A 23,345-nucleotide genomic window follows, 5' to 3' on the forward strand; every position below is an offset into this window, starting at 1 on the left:
CAGATGGTCTGAGAGGTTCCTCCCAGCTTGTGAATCAAGATTTAATTGTGCATGTAATTCTATTTGAGAGTCATGTTCTGCCTGACCCATGTCATAGGAAGTCATGACCGAAGGGTTGTTAAGTGGCCTTGGGTTACTCCCATCACACTCTAGAACCAAATCTGACATCTGTTCTTTGGTCCTCATGACCACACTTTGCATTTGCTTTGGCTCTGGAGGGCCGATCCACTAATCTAATCTGCCTGATGACCCTGGGAGGATAGACGTTATAGCCCATTTTAAGTGAAAAAGCTGAGGCTCAGAGAGGGAAAGAGAGAAACTTCCAGGCGCCAGGCCCCACGACGAGAGCTTTACACATCATATCATAACACCCCTTCAAAGTGAATAATATCACTCCCACTTCACAGGGGTGAAAATTGAGGTCCAATGAGACAAGATGACTTTCTTTTTTTTTTTTTTTTTGCGGTACGCGGGCCTCTCACTGTTGTGGCCTCTCCCGTTGCGGAGCACAGGCTCCGGACACACAGGCTCAGCGGCCATGGCTCACGGGCCCAGCCGCTCCGCGGCATGTGGGATCTTCCCGGACCGGGGCACGAACCCGTGTCCCCTGCAACGGCAGGCGGACTCTCAACCACTGCGCCACCAGGGAAGCCCCCAAGATGACTTTCTTAATGATAGTGAGTGATGGAGGCCCACTTTTCTGATTCTGAGCTACTTCATCTTCCCTCTCTGTTGTGCTGCTGTTCCCATTTACAGCTTCCCTACAAGATGTTGAAATGATAGCCCTCAGCAGCACAGGTATCTTTTTGGATCAGCCTTTCACGGTGCACCCCAAGCAGACCTACATGCCTTAGCAAGTCATATCACCTCTGTGCCTCTGTTTCTACATCCGTAAAATTGAGGATAACAGTCCCTACTTCATAAGGGTGTTAAAATCCTTGCTAAAAGTATTAAGTGAAGTTTGTATCTCTAGACATTTTAGCCCATATTAAGGACTCAGTAATTGCTCATTCTTATTGTGTTTGGAAACTATTCATAATAGCAGGCAATTCCCTTTACCGCAACTCAAATTAAAACACAAAGAAACTGTACATTTTTAAAAAATTTTATTAACACTTGGACCCAATTGCATTATCCATGTATCCGCAATAGCAGAGAAACAGTGATGGTGGACCATCCCCATGGGGGACACATGTCCTTCGGCAAAACAAACATAAATAGTGGGAAACAGCACCAAATACAATAATAACATAGTACGTAATAAAGATTAAATTAAGAGAAGGAACAGGGACGACCGGGAGGGGTCGTGAGTGTGGAGAGGGTGCGTCTTGCTGAGAAGCATCGGGCTCAGGTGATCTTTCCTGCAGAACACTTGCCCCGCCCTCAGAGCAGCTCAGTTCAGTTCAAGGTCATCCATGTACTCCTGGACCCAGGGATCACTGGGGTTGGCGCACACCTGCCTGCCCTTTTTGGTTTGGAATCTGTGGAGCAAAGAGTGGACAGGTTAGAATCCCATGGGACCTTGCCTATGGCGGGTATCTCCCTGTCCTTCACCATGGCTCATGCTGGACAGCCTACAGGGTGAGAAGACCCTTCCTGGGGTGCTACTGGGACCTGATTCCTTGTAACTTCCTCCTTGGGTTTAGCTGTGGCCTCCTGAGTTGCCCAGATTAGGAACCAATGAGTTTTGCAATCAAAGTGGACATATCTCCCCATTCATTCCCTGCTGCCCCTAGCAATGACTTTGGCACGTGTTTTCTAAGTATGGTTTAAGAATTCAGCCCACATCTTCTATCATCTTTTTGACCTTCCCTGTTTTCCTGGCCTCTAGCTAACTTCCTCCCCGGAAAGCACCTTCCCCTCCTTTAGCTCCCACCCAGCCCTCTCCAGGTCTCAGCAGGTGACACCATGACCTGTTCCTCACTGCTTTCAGGGAGGCCTTCAGCCCTGACACCTGCCTCCCTACTGCTTCATCTCCCCTCACCTCAAACAGGCCCCCTTTTCTAATCCTGCCCTCACCCTCGCCTCCAAGAAAGGCCCCAGGGTTGATACTCACACCACAGCTGGCTGGGAGCAGAGACTGCTGGTCTCGTAATAATCGATCACAAAGTGGCGAGGAAGCTTCCGCAGGGTGTAAGAGAAGCAGCAGGCAGTGGGAGGGTCTGAGCCCACTGGGAAGAAAGGCCGAGGTGAGACAGAAGCTCTACCCAGAGCTATTCATTTTGGCTTCTAGTTATAGATATTCAAAGGGCATCCCTGTGGATCTGCCAGATCCCCAAATACGGTCCCTTGTATCTAATCCCACCCACTCTGAGTAGGAGTCTTATTCTGAATAGAGAATCCTAGGAGAAGACCACGAAAGGATTCTAGAAGGTTCAGGCTGTCTTGGGTCTTAGAGCACAGGTCTAACTCCCTTCATTTTACAGATGGGGAAACCAAGGCACAGAGAGAGACAGGCACTTGCTTAAACCAGTCTGTGGGTTGCTATTTCTTAAGAAAACGGGAACTTGAATATTACTGAGTGTCTACCAGACTCTACGTTTACCTGCAGCCTACTTAGGAATCTTCCCTGCTCCCTTTTGTCTCATCCCCAGATGTTAGTGTTGGACCAGCGCCAACTAGAAAAGTCAGCGCTGCCTACATCCTGGCTCAGTGGCAGCTGGAAGAATGGACTTACTTGGTGCTGAGAGAGCCGGAGAGCAGAAAGCAGCTGAGAGCACGAGGAAGGAGAGGACAGCCATGCAGAGCTTCATGGTCTTGGCTGAGGAGAGACTTGCCTGGAGCTCGGACTGCAGAACCCAGAAGCTTCAGAACCCTTCCGTGCTCTGTGTTGCTACTGAGTTGGGAGCCCTTCTTTATAGGAACTCTGAGGCCTGGGACAGAGATGGGGGAGAGTGGAATTTCCAGGGTACAGATGATGTCATGGTGCCAATAAGGAAACTGAAGCTAGCTGGCTGAGGACCTCTGCACAGCTTTCTTTTCCCCAGCAGTGTCATCACGGAGGAAAGCGGAGGGAGGTGTAGGAGAGAAGAAGTGGGCTGAACCCTAGAGGGAAGTGGTATACCAAAGGCAGTGACTGAGGCTTGGGGGAGAATTGCAAACCCAACAAGAAAGATAGAACCTTCACACCTGCTAGAAGGGGCTTGTAGATGAGAACCATCACGCTCTTAGTGGTTAGCACCTCCAGAAGCTAGAGACTTCATGTCAGTCTGGGCCAGTCGCCACAGGCCTGGCCCCAAGAAGGGGAGGAAGCCAGGATTCCATGTCCCACTGCAGGCCTCCTTCTGCCAGGCAGAGTGAACTTTAGTGCCCTGTATATTCCCTTGGGCATAACGAAAGTGTCCAGCTTCTGTCCAGTGTGCAGAAGGCCCCAGCAGAAGTAGCTTCTACACAGCGAACATTTACTATGTGTCAGGCACTAGGCAAGCTGCGTTATACACATCCATCTAACCCTACCATAACCCTGAGCAGGGTGTGATTATTCCCGAGGCAATGAGATTCAGGGGCAGAACAGGGTTCCGTGATAATCTCAAGGCCACACAGCTGTTAAGTGGCTGATTTGGACTGAGGTTCATCTGACTCTAAAATCCATTTTCTTTCTACCCTGTCATCTCCAGAACAAATATAGAATGTGACCACAGAGAGGGAAACTGCTGGCCCCCTAGGGGCCACACCACACACAAAGACCCATCTTATCAGGGCTGAATACGGGAAAGGGGTGTGGTCCATCTGTCCCAAAGAAAGCAAAAGAAATCAAGATTTCAGTGTGCTCCCTTGGGCCAATAACAGAAAAGGAGAAAGAAATCAGGAAGAATCAAGTTTAGAAGACCCAGATAAAGAAAGTTCTTCCAGTATAAAAATGGAATTGGATAAAGCTGACAGTGAATTCATCTATGTTACAGATAAAGTATATAATCTAAGCCTGTGGGTGTTTCCCAGACATCCACAGGGAATTCCTTGTGTACTTGTAAAGCCCTGCCTGGTTCGGCAGCTGCCGTGGGCCTGAAGGTGACTACATGAAGCTTCCAAAGGCCAGGAATACAGTAGTGCATGAATCAGGGCAAATGAGGGCCATTAGGATGATGGGATCAAGACCTCTATCCACCTTCAGCTCAACCACTCTGATCCACCTGCTCACCCGCAGTCCCACAGTGCTACCTGCCTCTGCTTTGAACAGGAAGAATGAAGAGTGAAAAGAGGGAGCCAGGCCTCCTGGGTGCTGTAGAGATGTGGGATAGAAGGAGTGAGAGCAGCATCTTGGAGCATTTCAGTGTCACTAAATAAAGTACAGTGTCTTCCTACTTCATCACTCTCCTCTCTCCCTGCTCCCACCACCTACACATGCACACAGACTGTACTTCTTTTCTTTATCCTTTCTGTCCTCACTCCTTTCTTCCTGTGAGTCTTGCTTCAAGTGTTCTGATCTTCACCAAGACCCCCATCCCCAACTCTAACACTCTACAATCTCTGATATCACTTATGCAAGTATCTCTCGTGGTCTCTCCTGGTTGATGGAGTTTCATCTTCATGCATCAAGAACCTTGCTTCAAGGGAAGAAGGATGTGTCTCGTGGTACCCGGAATCTACACAGACTTCATTATCCTGGCATTTCCATTCAACCCAATTGAGTAGTCACCTGTTCTTTGTCAGGACAGACAGAGCTGAATGACGACCCATCGCTGCCCTCAGAGTCCTTAGTCTAGTGATGGTGCTGACAGTGACAGAAATCACTGTCTCGTGAGATGGAATAAGGTATGTGTCATGTCAGAGGTAGAAACAAAATGTCAGAGAGCCCAAAGGATGGAGAAAGCCATCTCTTGGCTGTAAATGAATAGTTCCAGGTCAAGACTAAATCCACTGTGCACTAAGGAAGAGCCCTTGACGTGGAGACCTCCGTCTACATGAGTGGGGAGCGCTGATCTTCAAGCCATGGAAGGACATAACTCTTATGAAAATACGTAAGAAGAATGATGATAGATAAGAGTGGGTGACTAGCCACGCAGTGCGTTTGTTGATTTTTGCCTCCTAGCCTTAGATTTGATCTTTGGCTCATGCAGGCAAAATTTTTTTATTCATGAAGGTCTTAACAATAATGCTGTGTTCACACCAGTGAACGTTCACACAGGGAGTACAAAGGCTTGTGTCAAAATGTTTAGCTAAATCAATGGCCTCCAAGGTTTATACATTGAGGCCATTTCTAAGTAATAGTCGATAGAGAATGATAACCAATGCCTCTCAAATACACAACCAAAAAAGTGCTCATCTCCTCTAGAGAACCTTCCCTGACCTCTCTTCCAACTGAACTCTGTACCTCCCTTTGTGCTACCTCCATCACATCACCTATAAAATATCTGTCTACTTGGTTGTCTCCGCTCCTAGAAAGGGAGTTCCTTAATGCAGAAACTGGGTTATGCTTATCTCTGTGTACACAGTAGGTATTTTTTAAATTTATTTATTTATTTTTATTTTTGGCTGCCTTGGGTCTTTGTTGCTGTGCGTGAGCTTTTCTCTAGTTGTGGTGAGCGGGGGCTACACTTCGTTGCAGTGCTTGGGCTTCTCATTGGGTGGCTTCTCTTGTTGCAGAGCATAGGCTCTAGGCGTGCGGGCTTCAGTAGTTGTGGCACTTGGGCTCAGTAGTTGTGGTTCACGGGCTGTAGAGTGCAGGCTCAGTAGTTGTGGCGGACAGGTTTAGCTGCTCCGTGGCATGTGGGATCTTCCCGGACCAGGGCTTGAACCCATGTCCCCTGCATTGGCAGGCGGATTCTTAACCACTGCACCACCAGGGAAGCCCTACACAGTAGGTATTAATAAGTGTCCAGAGGCAGCTCAAACTACCAGTTTTAATGGGAGGGGGTGTGATAGGTAATATGGACTCTGGACATGAAGTCCATTTAGTCAAATGAAGTATGAATTAACTAGGCATCTGACACTCTATCCAGAATATGATTCCCCAGCCTTGATGGGAGTCACTCCTCCTCCTTCTTCCTCAACCCACATGCCCCGTGGTTTCATGGTAAAGGATACTATTCTAGGACTCAGCTCTTTCCAGCTCAGGGATGTGAGAAGTGACACCGAGAGTTAACCATGGTTCCAGAGAGCCCCACGGGCATCCTGTGGGCCACCCCCTCACTCCTGAGCAGGGAAGTCCTCCACTTCCCCTCACTCGTGCTGATAAGAGGTTTCCCCTCCCACGCCCTTGACGGCCACTGTGCTCGAAACTCCATCCTGGGAATTTTCACATCTGTTTTGTCATTTTGTCCTCCCAGCCTCCCCAGTGGTCCTGAAAGCAGGACCAGTGGCCACAGCAGTAACAAGACCTTCCAAAGGTCTTTGGATTTCCCTCAGCATATCCATGTCTATGGTTTTATCTGATCCCAATCTGTTTTGCCATGGCTCAGATTAGGAAGCAAGACCTAGAAAAGTTAAAAAACTTGATTAAGGTTACATAGGATATGTGTCAAGACCCAATTTCTTCCAACTCCTGGTCCAGAGATGACCAAACTTCTTTGACAGGTGTGACCCTTTGAGATCACACGTGGGAAGTCTCTGAAGGTACCAGACTCTCAGAAGAGATTACAATCCTGCTGAGGGGCGGGAAGCAGAGGTGGGCAATCCCGACATGCTGTGCTTTTGTGGAAGGAGAGTGCTGAGATGCAAGTGTAGGAGAGACCATTGGGTGTCGGGACCAAGAGACTTAGCCACTAGGAAGTGGAGTGCCCGGAACTAGAGAATTCCTTGTGAGTGAATGTTGCAACTGCAAAGCCAAGGGGATCTGGAATATATGGTCGTTCTGCCAAGACAATAAACTAAGAAAAGGTAAATCCTTTAGTCTTGCCAATATGGTAGCCAAATCCCTTGGAGAGAATGGGAGCAGAAACTGGATTGCAGATTGAAGCAATAAGTACACAATTATTCGAAGTGCAGCGTTCAGGATGGAGTCCAGAGGACAGTGAGCTGGTTGAAGCTATTCATCAGTGATGGTCCCAATCTTCTTAAAGTGGAAATGTGCCTTTGTCACCGGCCACAGCCTGCTCTTTAGCTGTCAAAGGTGAAGGGCAGGGCTCCCCTGGTGGCGCAGTGGTTAAGAATCCGCCTGCCAGTGCAGGGGACACGGGTTTGAGCCCTGGTCCGGGAAGATCCCACATGCCGTGGAGCAACTAAGCCCGTGTACCACAACTACTGAGCCCGTGGGCCATAACTACTGAGCCCGCGTGCCACAACTACTGAAGCCTGCATGCCTAGAGCCCGTGCTCTGCAACAAGAGAAGCCATGACAATGAGAAGCCCACGCACCACAACAAAGAGCAGCCCCCGCTCACTGCAACTAGAGAAAGCCTACGCGCAGCAACGAAGACCCAACGCAGCCAAAAATAAATAAATTTAATAAAAAAGAAAAACTTTATAAGAAACAAAATTAGCATGCATGATGTTTCAGTGTGGGGATATTCCAAACTTTTATACCCAAATTTATATTTAACCAATCTGTTACTTAGCCCATTCAGGTTGTTCTAACCTTCCTCTATTCTAAATTGAGCTGAGACTTGAAGGATGATTAACCAGGAAGAGTGTGAGGGTGGGGTCATTCAGGCAAAGAACAAGAGACCCGTGCTTTTTAAAATATATAAAATAGATTACTTGAAATATTTCAGTTATAATGATAATAGTAACTAACACATAACACTTACTATGAGCCAGTCATGTTCTAAGCCTTTATAGATATTAATGCATTTCACCCTCACAGCAGTGCTCTGAGGTAGGTACTGTTATTATCCCCTTTCACACATGAGGACACTGAAGCACAGAGAGGTAAGTAACCTACTGAAGGTAAGTAACACACAGCTCGTACATGACGGATTTTGAAATGATACCAAGAAGGTATGGCTCCAGAGCGTAAATAAATCAGAAAAGGGAAATGTGTTTCTTATAAATTTATGTTAAAGTTTAACGGCCAAATTTGTGTTATTATGATGTAAAGTATCTTTTGGTTTTGCATTTTGCATGTCTTTGAATAGTGCAATCCATGGATTTCTCTCTTTTCCTTAGAAAATTAAGGTAATTAAACAGTGGTTTCCTTTATTTGGTCTAAATACTAATCTCTGCAGCTTTCACGGGATATACCCATGCTTATAGAATTTCACTCTGCCCTGTGATCTACACAAAAGGGAAATTGTGCTTTGCCAAGTGACACCTGGTTCATAAAAAGCAGAGCAGAGAACTGCATTTTTAAGGAATCACATGTAGTTTAGAGAGCTGAGTCTTTGTTTCCAGGAAGTCTGAAGGTGGCAAGAAACAAGGCCAAAGGGGGAGACAGAGGTCAGGTCACCAGGTCACAGAGGGGAAGCTTCCATTTCATGCTGGAAACAAGGTAGACTGTTTGAAGGGTTTTCAACAGAGAGAGACACAGACTGATTTGATCAAAATCACTTCAAATGCCTTGTGCTGGACAAATTGAAGAGAGGCAAATGGAGGAAAAAACAATTGACAGGCCGCTCTTGTCATGACAAGAAGTGACAAGGACCCACCTAAGAGAGTGGGAATGGGAAAGATGAGAAGTAGATACACTTAATTTCAAGTATACAACAGAGTCAGTAGTTGAATAGATGGAGGAGATGAGGGGGAGGGAGGAGTCAGGGTGACTCCCAGCTTTCTGGCTTGGAAACCTGGTAAGAGGGAATGCTTTTTACTGAGTCACAGAAGGAGGAGCAGGGGGACAGGTGGAAGGATGTAATCCAGTACCAAGATGTACGCCCTGATCTGCGTGCACGTGCACATGCACGCACACACACACACACACACACACAAAATGGCCAGAGGAGAATGACAAGAAGAACTCAAGATAGGAAAGGGCCTGGCTGCAGAAAGAAGGGGCTGCGTCAGTGAGACACTGTCTCTCTAGGATGCTAGAAATGGGCCCCCAGGATATTTTCTCTGCCCATATGAAAGGCAGGGCCAAGCCTGCTGCAGCCTGACTCTGTGGACCACAGCTGGAAAAAAGGAGGCCAAGGCCGGGCCAAAAAAGGGTGTCATTATCAATGAGCCCATCCATGGAACCACTGCTGCCAAAGGGAGAGAGCTGAGATTGACGCCTGGGGATGTAGAGCTATGGGACCGGAAACTGGAACGAAACCAATCCATCAGGGCCAGGGCACAGGAAACAATGAGGAGGTGAGCAGAGCCGGACTAGGCAGAGGTGTTGCAGAACCTGAATTATTCAGCCAGAATTCCCTGTTCTTGTGGCTGGGACATTCTGCTGGACTGAGGTGGGGCCTCAAAGAGGCTGGAACGAACCAGAAAGCTAGGACACAAATCATGGCCCTCCATGCTGAAGGATCCGCCATGTTGACCATTGGCCAGTTTCTGTGATCACCATGTAAGAGATCTTGGTGGTCCCCAAAGATCAAGACCTTGACACCACGACCTTTCTGATCCTTTATATAATGTGAGTATTTCAACTCCCTAGTGAGACGTTGGCCATAATACACACTGTTCGTCAAATCAATGAACCATTCATTCACCAAATACTTATTAATGCATTGCGATTACTGTTGGAGATACATTGTTAAATAATGTAGACACTGAAATGTAAAACTGACTAATTCCATCTCTCTGATCCTGGGCAAGTCATTTTACCTGGGAACATTAATTTACCTCCTAGGATATTTCTGAGACCCTTCCAACTCATCCATCCTAAGGCTTCCTTACATTATTCATTAAATATGTGCATACGGAGCACATACTTTGCATACAAGTATGTTATTTTCCTGATTCAAATAAAAACATATATGACAAAGAGCTATTTCCTGGTTTTAGGATTGATATGAAAAATCTTACAAATATATCATCACTAAGATAGAATTTTATATTTATCAAAAAGAATAAAATTATAAGACATAGAGACTATGTCAGAAAATTAACCATGTTATAATCAACATGTGTTAGAATTTGGTTTAAGTCCACCAAGACATGGTATGAATTTGGTTTAAAATCAACAGGACATTCAACAGGCACATGAAAAGATGCTCAACATCACTAATTATTAGAGAAATGCAAATCAAAAGTACAATGAGGTATCACCTCACACCGGTCAAAATAGCCATCATTAAAATGTCTACAAATAATAAATGCTGGAGAGGGTGTGGAGAAAAGGAACCCTCTTACACTGTTGGTGGGAATATAAATTTGTACAACCACTATGGAAAACAGTATGGAGGTTCCTTAAATAACAAAAAATAGAGTTACCATATGATCCAGAAATCCCACTCCTGGGCATGTATCCGGAAAAGATGAAAACTCTAACTGGAAAAGAAATAAGCACCCCAATGTTCACAGCAGAACTATTTTCAATAGCTAAGACGTGGAAGCAACCTAAATGTCTATTGACAGATGAATGAATAAAGAAGATGTGGTATACAGACACACAAACACACACACACACACACACACACACACACACACACATGCATGCACAATGGAATACTACTCAGCCATAAAGAATGAAATAATGCCATTTGCTGCAACATGGATGGACCTAGAGATTACCATACTAAGTGAGTAAGTCAGAGAAAGACAAATATCGTATGATATCACTTATACATGGAATCTAAACTGTGATACAAATGAACTTATTTATAAAACAGAAACAGACTCACAGACATAGAAAACAAACTTATGGTTACCAAAGGGGAAAGGCAGGGGCAGGGTTGTGGAAGGGATAAATTAAGGAGTTTGGGATTAGTAGATACAAACTACTATATATAAAATAACAAGGACCTACTTATAGCACAGGGAACTATATTCCAATATCTTGGAATAAACCTTAACAGAAAAGAATATGAAAGAATATATATAACTGAATCACTTTGCTGTACACCAGAAACTAACACAACATTGTAAATCCACTATACTCCAATAATAATCTAAAAATAAATAAAATCAACAGGTCTAGATTTTTGAAGAGACAATTACAAAGATAACTATCACACAATGTGGAAAGTGCTGTAATGGCAGAGCCAAATAATAAAGTCCGTTATCAGAAACGTGATTGACTCAGCAGTTTCCATTTCCTTCTTCTCAACCTCCTCAACTCAGAGACGCCTGCTCTCAGAAACTAAATCACGAGTGTGAACGGGGTTCCCCCAAGAAGTAAATGAGGGAATTCAATTCAGGGTATCGACTGAGGGCTGGGGCAGAGGGGGTGGACGTTGAGGAGGAGGCATTGTCTGTGACCTGGAGTTTCCAGTGAAGCAAATGATAGACTCCATATTCTGGAATTGACAGTAACAAAGGAAGACAGCTGGATGCTACAGCCCCAGTGAAACCTGCCATTGCCCCAAATCTTGCCTTTGCTGCACCTCCCTCGGACCAGCATTAGCAATCATAGGGATGGGATGGAAACACAGCCCATGTGTTTTAAGAGAAGTAACTCTACGGACACAGGAAGGACAGAATTCCTCAGGTGTGGTCTCACTCTGCTTATGTCTTATCTCCTCCATTGTTCTAACTCCTTTTGGGGGAATTCAAAGCCCTCTTGGTTTGGTCCTAATGCAGCTTCTTCATCCATATTTGCCCCTCCACCGTGCAGCTACTCTGAAGGACTCACTCCTCCCTCTGACCCAGCAATTTCACACCTGTGACTCTGCATTAGCAGGCCAGGCCATCTACTGCCACACCATCTATATATGTTCAAATCCTGTGTCTCTTTCAAGACCCAATCAAAATTCCATCCCTTCCGTGACGCCTTTCCCTATCCTCCCAAGGGAGACCATGACTCCCTCTTCCTCACATTATGAGCTTTCATTTATTTTTCTCCTGAGAATCTTAGCAGTTTCTGTTAAGTGCTGTGGTTATCTGTTTATACTCTACCTGCTCCTACTAGACTGGGGGCACCTAGAGGATAAAGATCATTAGAAAGGATAAACCATAATTCAAAAGAATATATATATATATATATATGTGTGTGTGTATAACTGAATCACTTTGCTGTACAGCAGAAATTAACACAACATTGTAAATCAACTATACATCAATAACATTTTTTAAAAGATCACTAGAAAGAACTAAATCTATTTCTCAATGTAAAATGTGATTTATGCCCACTAATTCTGTAATAATAAAGGATGGAAAAGAAAATATATACATCTGGCTAAGAAAGTGGACTCTTTTACACCACTGAAATTATGAGTTGAAAAGAGTAGGAAAGGAACACTGCTCCGAATTTGGCATTACTTATGTAAATATCTTACAGGTTCCTCAAAATAGTTCAGAGAAATGGAAATCAAGACTTCATTTTAGCAAAGGCCATTCGAAAGAAACCTTAGTATATTTATCCAAAAATTCTTTCAAATTAAACATCTGCCAACAACCTACCTTCCAACTGGTGGTGTTGGAAATGTCTTAAGACAGAATGTGTTCATAAATCTGTGGGCTGACCAGGAAGGTAATACATTCTTACTCCAAAAAAAAAAAAAAAAGAGAAAAATTCCAGAAAAAAAAGGAAAACAAAATTGCCCATTCATCCGTCACACAGCGTTAAGTACTAATGATGCTTTGGGCATTTATTGCCAATGTTTTTCATTTTTTCCATGCCTAGACCATATATCTGTGTGTGTGTATACACACACACAATTTATGGTTACAATATTTATCGTATATGTGTATATACACATATATATTTGTATAATTCTTCATCTTATTCAGTTGGTATAATTTTTATCTTACTTTTTGACAACTGATGTTACGATTATATTTATGCTACTTCATTTAGTTTAAGGGCTTAATAACAAACATTCCAGTGGATATATCATAACTGAGTTTATCATTCCCTGATAGAGGAAAATTTAGGTTTCCTTATTTAGAGTTATAAATGTTGCTGGGTCAGCACCTTCCTGCCTGAAGATGCCTCCACATTTGGGCCTGTTTCTTTAGAACTCTTTCCTAGAAATGCGATCTCTAGGTTAGTGGGTATAAATATGTTTAGGCTTCTGACATATTAACACCCGCATCTAATGCCTCTTTATGATTTTCAACTAGTGTTTAACCCAGTGCCCCTGGTCACTCGGTGACTGATGACTGGACACATGACGGAAACATGACCTCATGCTTCCTAGTCCCCTAGCGTGGATTCCTTGATTCAGACCCTCGCATCCAAGGGAAGCTTGTGCCACCCTCCAGGGCAGTATCACACCTGCCCTATCCTTGTGGTTAGAGCAGCTGGGGAAACGCAGCAGTTTCAGCTCTGTGGAAAGGTCAGAGCTGGAGAAGTCATGAGGGGAAGGGACCGGCTGAGAATAGCCCTGGGTGGACACACACCCCTCTGCCGCCGCTCACAGGGCAAACCATTTCCTCGCATGAAACCAGAACAAGTCATGTGTTGCGGGCTGAGACTCGTAGCTGACAGCTGCTATTCTTGGATATCCTGAGCCCCTGTGGTTGCCACGGACCCTGAGTTATGAAACCGTGTGAAAGCATCACGACGCTTAAAAATTTCCTTCCTCACTCCCAGATTCCACTTCCCCATCCATCAGGGCTGCCTATAAAGAGCTGGGGAGATGGCCTCTCACTAAAGAAGGACGCAGGCAGCAGCGAGCACCCAGTCCCACACTCAAGGCCACACTCTGTCTGCGCAGCATCATGGAGGTGCCCGCTGCTGCCCTCGCCGTCCTCCTCTGCCCCACGGCCCTCTGCAGCCAGGTCTTCTCGGCACCATGTGAGTCTGTGCAGTAGTTGCAGGGGTCCCCACACCAAACTTTACTTGGCCTTGAGAGCCCCCAAGAGAAAATAAAGATCTTCTTAAAGGGTTGTGAAACATTTTGGCCTTTCTCTTCAAGATTTTAATTTTTATCTTTATAAAGGGGTCCTCCGATCTGGAGCCAGGGTTGGGGAGTTACAGTCCCATTTTACAGATGGTAAAATGGGGACCTAAACGAAAGAGTTGGCAAGAGGCAGAATTCAAATCTGGTTACCGCCCCATGGTGTCAGTCTTCCAGTAACTCACGCTAAGTCCCCCCAAGAGTTTGTCCCTTGGATGTCTCATGAGAGCTGTCCAAGGTTTTTCTTTTGCTGGGGTGTGACTTCTTGAACCAGAAACAATTTCCTGGAGGGAGATGCGATAAGAACAGTCTGTTTGGATGTCTGGAGCACACAGAGAAAGAGAGAGCCCACAGTGAAGAGTCAAAAATAAAGAAGGATGCAGACAGAAACAAGGACAGAGACAGGGATATTTCTAGGGAAAAATGCCCAGCGCCTTCCAGTGACCTGTCTCCCAGTCTGTGCCCTAAGCCAGGCTGTCTCTCTCCTTCCGAGTCTTCCTCACCCTGTTCTGAACTATGACTCAGCCTCATTCTGTCCCTTCCTCCACAGTTGAGGTTGACACCCTAACGGCCTGCTGCTTCTCCTATACTGCCTGGCAGCTTCCTCGCGAATTCGTAGCTGACAGTTTTGAGACCAGCAGCCAGTGCTCCAAGCCCGGTGTCATGTGAGTGCCAGTCTTCCCGCCCACCTCTGGGGAGATGGGATGTTGGATGGGAGTCAGCACCCAAGGGCACAGACAGGCCAGGGGCGCCATCCTGGCAAGCCCAGCCCTCCGGGGCCTATCAAGTATACAGGACCCAGGTCTCTGAGCTGTGACCTGACCCGGCCAGGCTTGCAGAGTCAGGGGGTGCTAGGCCAGCCCAGAGGGAGAGAGGGGAAGAAGGAGGCTGCATCCTCTGAGGGGCCCCCTGAGTCAGGGAGAGCGTCTCTCTGGACTGAGGTAGGCAGAGGGTCCCCGAGGGAGTGGCGGGCCCTGGGCCTCCCAGGAGAGAGGGGTGGAGGGGCCACAGGGAGCCCAGGATCCCCCTGCTGGATTCCTCAGTGTGTAATTCTTTCGTCCTTCTCCAAAGCTTCCAAACCAAAAGAGGCCGGCAGCTCTGTGCCAACCCCAGTGAGGACTGGGTCCAGGAATACATCACTGACCTGGAGCCGAATGCCTGAGTGGCCTGGGAGTTTTGAGGAACCCAGTGACCTCAGTGGCCCGACTGGGCAGCAGGGGTCTGAGCCTTGGAAACACCCCTGTCACCTCCACAGCTACCTCTCCTGTGTGCTGCTTGTTTCCAAACAGCAACACTCCGGGACTCGCTCCTAACTTAGATTGCAACTTATTTATATACAATATTAATATTTAATTTTTGTAATTTAATTTCAGTGTCCCACTGTGTCTGGGACTGTGTGCTCCAAGAGGTCCCAAGACACCTTTTCACAGACCTTCCCCTCCCCATTCACTTGCACTCTGCTGACAATTGACTGTCGGCAGCTTGTTCTACGCAGAGATGGTGCCAATGCCACCAGACTGACAATCGTGTATTGGATGTTTCCGTTCAGTGCTGTGTTCAGCAAAGCGAAATAATACAGATGCTCTTTTGAAAAGTAAACTGGCATTGAGTTTGGTTTTGTTTATCTGGCAAATCAGAATCGCTGGTTGACTTTCTCCTAAAGACAAATATCATGATATTGCTTATATGTGGAATCTAGAAAAATGGTACAAGTGAACCTATTTACAAAACAGAAATTGAGTCACAGATATAGAAAACAAACTTATGCTTACCAATGGGGAAGAGGGGGATAAATTGGGAGATTGAGATTGACATATACACACTACTATATATAAAAGATAACTAATAAGAACCTACTGTATAGCACAGGGAACTCTATTTGGTGCTCTGTAATGTCCTATATGGGAATGGAGTCTAGAAGAGAGTGGATATGTGTATACGTATGGCTGATTCACTTTGCCATACAGCAGAAACTAACACAACATTGTAAATCACTATACTCCAATAAAAAATGTAATTAAAAAAAAGAATCACAGGTTGAAAGGAATAGTAGGTTAAAGTATAGGAAGATGGGAAATGGAGGAAAATTGGGAGAGATGGAAGGGGGCTACCACAGAGCTACTCTGCTTTACACTTGTGAATGAAAAATGTTGCCTGCTGTATCAGTAAACAAAGAATGTTGCAGCCATCAAGCCATCACCTTACAGCCGCCCCCCTCCGGAGGTACGCCCTGAGGGAATTCAGGATAGAAACAAGTTGCCCACCATCTAGCAGTCAGCTGCTGCTGCCACCCTCAATGGTGCATCCTGAGGAAATTCAGGATGAGAAAACACAAGGTACTGGCCCCAGATAGCTGAGGTTCATATCAAAAGAATGATTTCAGTGAGCCCAGTCTCCTGCATCTTCCCATACATACAAAAGCACTAAATTCCTTAACCTGAGACAGCTGGTTTTCTTTAATTAACAGTAATCTTTTGATGTTCCGACTACCTGGTCTTTGTTGCAAAAACTCCTATATATCCCGGCTCCCCTCTTGCCTCTTCAGAGCAGTCCCTCAGAGTTATCTGAGGTGCTGTGTCCTGGGCTTAAGCGTTCAGTTTTGTCTATCAATAAAACTTAACTCTTAACTTTTAGGTTGTGCACTTTTTTCAGTCAACACTCTGGAGCCACATTTCCAGAACATTTAAATTACGACTATTTTATGAATCAAATCATAATGTACATGAATGGATACCATTAAGAAGAGTATTCATAATACATATTTATGATAAATCAAACTTTCTGAATAACAGTTACTAACATATTAGAGACTTACTCCAGGTTGAGTGCTTTTTCTGCCGTGTTCATTTGCTCCTCACAATGACCTAGTATAGTTTAAGTACTATTAATATTTTCATTTGACAGAAGAGTAAACTGGGGCTGGGGCTCAGAGAGGTTAAGCAAATTGGCCAAGATCACACAGCAAGTAAGCGGCACAACTGAGTTCCAAAACTAGATTTTGATGTAACTACAGACTTTGCTCTTAACCAGTAACCAAGTTATTTCCCAAAATGTAATCCACCTGTACTCAAATTACAAGCAATGATTGTTTAATCCACTCACGTCAGAATTTTTAGGTGTGGACCTGGGAATTGATATTTCTACCAAGCTTCAGGTGTTCCACATGCATGTTAACAGCTGAGAACCACTGAAATAGTCAATAGAGTTCACTGCTCTTTTCCAAATGCAGTGCACATCTGCATATGGTAACAGGTATATTGTACATTATTTTCCTAGAATCCATGCTCCACAAAATACATGGCTAATGTTAGAGAAGGAAAAGATAACCAGCCTACATGTGGAGCAGGATTCTGTTTATAGGTTTACTGTGACAACTCAGTTATTTAATAGATAGGTTGCCTGAGTTATAACTATAAGAAATGTACACTGAGCTCGGGTCCTTCCGGCAGAAGGAGGAGAAATGCTAAAGACTTGTGTGAAAACCAAACATGTATTAATTTTTATGACCCACAATTGTTTCATGTTGTTTAAAATAATCTAATTTTTGTACCCCAAATTAGTTTAGAATTGTAGTGATGAAACTTTTAGAGTACAATTCAACACTACTGCTAAGCAAACATTAAAATGCACACACTATTGGACCAAGATACCGTTTGCCCTGATTCCATTTCTAGGCATCTGTTTTGTAGCAACACTGCCAGAGGACAGGACTATACATAGACACAAAGATATTCTTTTTTTTTTTTTTTTGCGGTACGCCGGCCTCTCACTGTTGTGGCCTCTCCCGTTGCGGAGCACAGGCTCTGGACGCGCAGGCTCAGCGGCCGTGGCTCAAGGGCCCAGCCGCTCCGCGGCATGTGGGATCTTCCCGGACCGGGGCACGAACCCGTGTCCCCTGCATCGGCAGGCGGACTCTCAACCACTGCGCCACCAGGGAAGCCTTCCTTTTTTTTTTTTTAATCTTTATTGGAGTATAATTGCTTTACAATGTTGTGTTAATTTCTGCTGTATAACAAAGTGAATCAGCTATATGTATACATATATCCCATATTCCCTCCCTCTTGCGTCTCCCTCCTACCCTCCCTATCCCACCCCTCTAGGTGGTCACAAAGCACTGAGCTGATCTCCCTGTGCTATGCAGCTGCTTCCCACTAGCTATCTATTTTACGTTTGGTAGTGTATATATGTCAATGCTACTCTCTCACTTTGTCCCAGCTTCCCCTTCCCCCTCCCCGTGTCTTCAAGTGCATTCTCTATGTCTTTGTCTTTATTCCTGTCCTGCCCATTGGTACATCAGACACAAAGATATTCTTTGCAGCACGGTTTGTAAACAGCAAGCAAATGGGAACAACCATTTAAACCAGTAGAAGATTACATCAGAAGAGAATTGAGATGCCCACCAATGGACTATTCTGTGGTTAGTAAAAAGGATAACACACATCTATACCTATGGAAAGTGTCCATAATATTAGGTGCAAAATGTATATCTGTTTACATCTAGTATATGCATATATACTCTACATATATGCTACAGAACTACATGTATCGAATGACATTATTTTTGCTTTTATTTTAAAAAAACATATATACATATATATTTACAAAGGCACATATTTGGAAAGATACATATCAAATAGCTAACTATGGTTTCTTAGAGGAAATGGGATTTTTATTCTTTTTTCTTTAAAGGAATGGGGACTCTTCCTTTTTATTTTCTGTACTTTTTATGTGATTTAGTTTTCAATGAGCATGTATTGCTCACCTCTCCAGTCTCATCTTACCCACCCTTCGACAGGTGATATTCCATCCATCAAAACTACTTTCTGGTTGAGATTCTGAGTTGACACAAAGAAAAGAGAGCTCAGCTTAGCTCACAGTCTTGATGCCATAATGGCTTTTATATAACAAGGACAATACAAGGAGCAAGTCCTTTCGCCCAAGGCTTTCATATCACCCGCACACGCGCACACACGCACACACACACACAGAGCTCCTCCTAGAAAACATTTTATAATCCCCTTCCTTTACGGGGGCCCCATTCCCCTAACACCATTACCACCCACACCATGACAAGTGCGAAGATTCTATCAGGAGAATGAGAGGAACAAACTTTGTCCCCAAAGAAGCAGTGAGGCTGTCATCACTTCTTCTCTATTGGCTTCCAGCATCTAAGGGACAAACAAAATCTGCTCGTTTACGCTGCACTGCTTCTCAAGGTCCAGCAGCCCAAAGGCTGATGAAAGCTAACCCGTGCCCGATCACTCAACACAAGTGTTGTGAACAAAAAGTGTAAATAGAATAAAGACCCCTGTGAGGGAGCGGGGAGCGTGGGAATTGCACTATTAACCGATGTAGAGGGCATTTCTGAGTCCGAGACTTGACTGAAGTGCTTAGTCAGCCTCTCGGGTTGACCTCCCTGGGGGTTGACCTCCCTGGGGACTGTCCTCTGTGGACACACATGTGTGCCAGCGAGGAGCCCTTTTCGGGAGCTGCCAACTTCTTACCCACGTGAGTTAGGAGCCTGGAGTTTGCCTTAGGTGTTGGGTAGCTAACTTCGGCTGTGCTGCGCTGCATGCGGGATCTTAGTTCCCCCACCAGGGATCGAACCCGTGCCCCTTGCATGGGGAGAGTAGAGTCCTAACCACTGGACCGCCAGGGAAGTCCTGCAAATAATGCCCATCTAATGACAGCAGGCTTCTGATCTATTCCATGAGCTCAATAACCCAAAAGGGAGAGCTTGCCTGGTCATATACCTTGCATTTTACCTGGTGTTGGGAATGTGTTTCCTAGCATGGGCCTCAATACTACAGTCACCCCTACACCCCTACCTCTAGCCACGTGGCGGGAGAGCGCTGCCTCCATTCCGGCCCCTGCAGAGATGGAGCAACACGCAAAAGTGATGAATATTTGATGCCCAAAGCCACGCCTTCCCTGCGCCTTTACAAGGAGCTGACTGTCCACTTCAAATAAGGAAGACAAATATTTCACAGGAGAGGGTGGAGAGAGGGACTTAGGACCCATAGTCAGAGCTCAGGATTCTCTCCTGTTAAGTCTCTCACCTCCCTGCCTCTATTCACATTAACTTTAGACTGAAGTCGAAGTATCTGCATTTACAGCCCTTAGAGACTCCAGATTACTGACAACAGTTGACAGACTGGAAAGGCCTTTCTTAGCAAAGCTGAATTGTTTCCCTTTTTCAATGTCAGATAAGCCCATTTCAAAGCAGCCTGAGCTCTTTCTTAAAGAATTTTACTTAATGGAAAAAAAAAAAAAAGATTTTTACTGAGATGCAATAGACCACAGGTCAACCAGCACCAGCAGTACCATGTGAGAGCGGTTCTCAAAAGGTCCTGCCCAGACCACAGCAGGAGCATCTGGGAACCATTAGAAATGCAAGTTCTAAGCAAACACCCCACCCCCACCCCGGCCCCGGGCTTCCCCCTTTAGGGGGTGGTGCCCAGCAATCTGTGTCTAACAAGCCTCCAGGTAATTCCCAGACACACCAAACCACTTCCACTTAACAAAGTCCTCACCAAACTCCCTGCTTTTTCAGTTCAGCTAATCCCATGCTTCAGTCACGAGCTGTTACTTTTAACAGACTCTGTATCTCTGCACAGATACAGAACTCTGTATTTCTCAGGGTATTAGTAGTTGCAAGAAGGAAAACAAACAAGCAAACCTACCTCAAAGAGACTGGAATAAATGAACCCTGTGGTTCCAAGATCAAAGGGTACAGGGAGGCTCTGGCTCCAGGAAAGGCTGGATGCAGCAGCCCCGTGATGCCCTGCAGGTCCCGTTTTCTCTTTCTGACCTCCCTTCCATGTACGAGTCCCAGAATAGCTGCCGGTACCTTCCAGTGTCACATGAATTCTTGTTCATTTTCTTCAGGGAACAGAGACGCTGTGTCTCCCTTGGAAAAAAAAATCACTAGGTTCTTTCAGATTTGACTGACAGGTCAGAAATCCAATTCCTAACCAATCACTGTGGCTAAGGGGATGGGTTTCATTCATTTGCTTAAGCTAATCAAGGCACATACCTGCATCATGGTTGGATGAATTTCACATAAATCTGAGAATTATGAGCAAAAATCGCTTCCCAAAGGAACCGTGGGTTTCTGGTATCAAGAAGGATGTAGTGTAGGTGCTGGTCAGGAAAAACATGTTCTCACTATGTGTTTGTTTTTCCTATAGATTTTTTTCTTGAGTTAACAACACTAACACTTTGGGTGTGATAAACATGTCTTCTCCTTTGCTCTCTAGATTAGAAACTTTTAGTCTTCTCCGTTCCTGAATGACTTTACTTTTAAGAAAATGCTGATTTGTATATTTCCTGTTGCCCTATAAATGACTATTGCCCAAATCTGAGGCAAAAGAGACATTAAGCTCTTCATAGTGGCAAAGTCACCACCAGAAAATAGGGCTACATGTTCATCCCAGGACACACTAAGTGGGGTAGAACTGGTCCTGCCACAAACACTACCCACCCTGCTTCATAAAAGCAGAAGACGGGGGAAAGAGGAAAATGAGAGAACTCTCAGAATAATGAATCATCATTACTGAAATTGCCCATATTGAGGAAGAGAGGAGAATCCTTTACTATTAGACAGACTAAGGGAGATGGCAGGGGACACATCATACCTGCTGCTTCTGTTCCCCCTCTTTCCTGGGAACAGCATCCACAAAAAAATATTATATAGAATTGACCACATCCCCAGACAGGTAGGTCCTGATTAAAATAAGCCTATTTGCATCTTGGGTTTTTTTTTTTTTAACTTATCATTAGAACTTAAGCATTTCCCATGTCATTGTATTGTTTGTAAAGGCTCCCTAAGAGCCAACCAAGTGAAGATACCATAATTTTCTTTGCCATTTCCATATTGTAGACGATTTAAATTGGGTCCAATTTTAAATTGTTATGAATATGCTGGGGACCAAATACTCTTACGCATAAACTTTCTTCCATATTTGAATGTATTTTTATAGGAAATAGATTCCTAGACACGGATTATCTTGGTCAAAGGCTAAGATCATTTTAAGGTTCCTTATGTATGTTACCCCCATACCTAACATGTCTTTTTTTTTTTTTTTTTTTTGGCCGCATTCCGTCTTTGTTGCTGCGCGCGGGCTTTCTCTAGTTGCATCGAGTGGGGGCTACTCTTTGTTGCAGTGTGCGCACTTCTCACTGAGGTAGCTTCTCTTTGTTGTGGAGCACGGGCTCTAGGTGCATGGGCTTCAGTAGTTGTGGCGCACGGACTTAGTTGCTCTGTGGCATGTGGGATCTTCCCAGACCAGGGATCGAACCTGTGTCCTCTGCATTGGCAGGTGGGTTCTTAACCACTGTGCCACCAGGGAAGTCCACCTAACATGTCTTTATCCTCTTTGCTTTGTGTTTATTGAGAGCCCTTGATGAACCTCTCTTGAATGAGTGAGTGTCTGAAAAGCAGCCTGCCCTCTCATCACTCCTGAAGCCCAGGCTTTGATAATACAACTCTGTCTACTTGGGTGTGGTTTAAATTGGGTTGTGCTGCTCAGGACTCATGGCATCATTGCAAATGCCACATCTATGCAGTTAGAACAGCTGTGGAATAACAGAAGTTTCTGCTGGGGGAAATTATGACTATAGGGCTCTACAGAAAAGAACCAACTAAGTGTGGTCCCACAATGACACATCTCACCTCCTCTCGCCGTGGAAACCACTTCCCCATAAACAGCCCCAGTTAAGTGAGCACTTGAACTATTCTTGCAAATACCCTGAGCCCTGTGGTTACCCAAGACCCCTCTTGCATATACAAGTCAACAAGGCACAACTGGGCTTAAAAACTTCCTCTCTCATCACCCCGAGTTTCTATCTCCCAATAGTCCACCACTTAGGTCTTAAGAGTAGGGGACATTAACACACCATTGTAAAGCAATTATACTCCAATAAAGATGTTAAAAAAAAAAAAAAGAGTAGGGGACGTTGCTTAGACCCCAGAAGGAGGCTGGCAACAGCGAGTTGTTCTGGCCCACACTCTTGAGCCCTTACTGCCCTCCTCACCAGGGCTCTCTGCTCCCAGCCCTCCTCTCACAAGTGTCCTCCTGCTGACATTTGCTGTTGTCCCCCCACTTTCTGGCTCAGATCAGACCACATCACTAAAGCCCTATGTACAGAGGTACCAAGTGAAATACAGGACTTCCCAAGGGGTTTTCAAAAATGCCCTGGGCTATCTGTTCAGGGGGGCTTCTCTTTCCAAAGGAGTTCTAGCTTTCTATTCTATGTACCCAGAAGGAAGGGTGGGGGCTTGTCCTATAGTGGGAGTGGGAAAATTGGGTGGGTTTTCAATAGGAGGCAGAATCCAGCTTCAGGTGGTTCCCAGTGATCAGCTAAGTAACCTCAGTGCCACCTTATAGGTGATTTACAGAGATAGTCTCTTGCTGGAAAAAATCTCTTCTTAGACCAGGAAAAATCTCTTCTTAGAACAGATTAAGGTTCCCAAATGGAACTGGAACAAGAGACAGACTGTTCAATTAGCTGCATTCTCTGCAGAAGGAGATGGAGA

General features: G+C 45.1%; 2 protein-coding genes across 3 annotated transcripts in view; one reads left to right on the top strand and one right to left on the bottom strand.

Annotated features, from left to right (window-relative positions):
* Positions 1-1,089: 1,089 nt before the first annotated feature.
* Positions 1,090-23,345, bottom strand: part of LOC113609775 (C-C motif chemokine 4) — a 76,102-nt gene continuing 53,846 nt past the window's right edge. The window contains exons 2-4 of one of the 2 annotated variants that reach the window (XM_027087401.1): positions 2,678-2,873; positions 2,057-2,171; positions 1,090-1,481 (exon numbers count right to left, since the gene is read on the bottom strand). In XM_027087401.1, the coding sequence (XP_026943202.1) occupies positions 1,394-1,481; positions 2,057-2,171; positions 2,678-2,753 (279 nt within the window). In that variant the 5' untranslated portion in view covers positions 2,754-2,873 and the 3' untranslated portion in view covers positions 1,090-1,393. Of the gene's footprint in view, positions 1,482-2,056; positions 2,172-2,677; positions 3,175-23,345 lie in introns of those variants that run through there. The other variant, XM_027087400.1, reaches the window with a different exon arrangement.
* LOC113609777 (C-C motif chemokine 3-like) lies at positions 13,444-15,076 on the top strand. Its single transcript, XM_027087403.1, has 3 exons — positions 13,444-13,704; positions 14,358-14,472; positions 14,879-15,076. Exons 1-3 carry the CDS (start codon positions 13,629-13,631, stop codon positions 14,967-14,969), a joined length of 282 nt encoding a protein of 93 aa, XP_026943204.1. The 5' UTR covers positions 13,444-13,628; the 3' UTR covers positions 14,970-15,076.

This window comes from Aethalodelphis obliquidens, unplaced genomic scaffold (assembly GCF_003676395.1).
Source record: "Aethalodelphis obliquidens isolate GAN/ISIS:26980383/991018 unplaced genomic scaffold, ASM367639v1 scaffold58, whole genome shotgun sequence".
In the NCBI taxonomy this organism is placed as follows: Eukaryota; Metazoa; Chordata; class Mammalia; order Artiodactyla; family Delphinidae; genus Aethalodelphis; species Aethalodelphis obliquidens.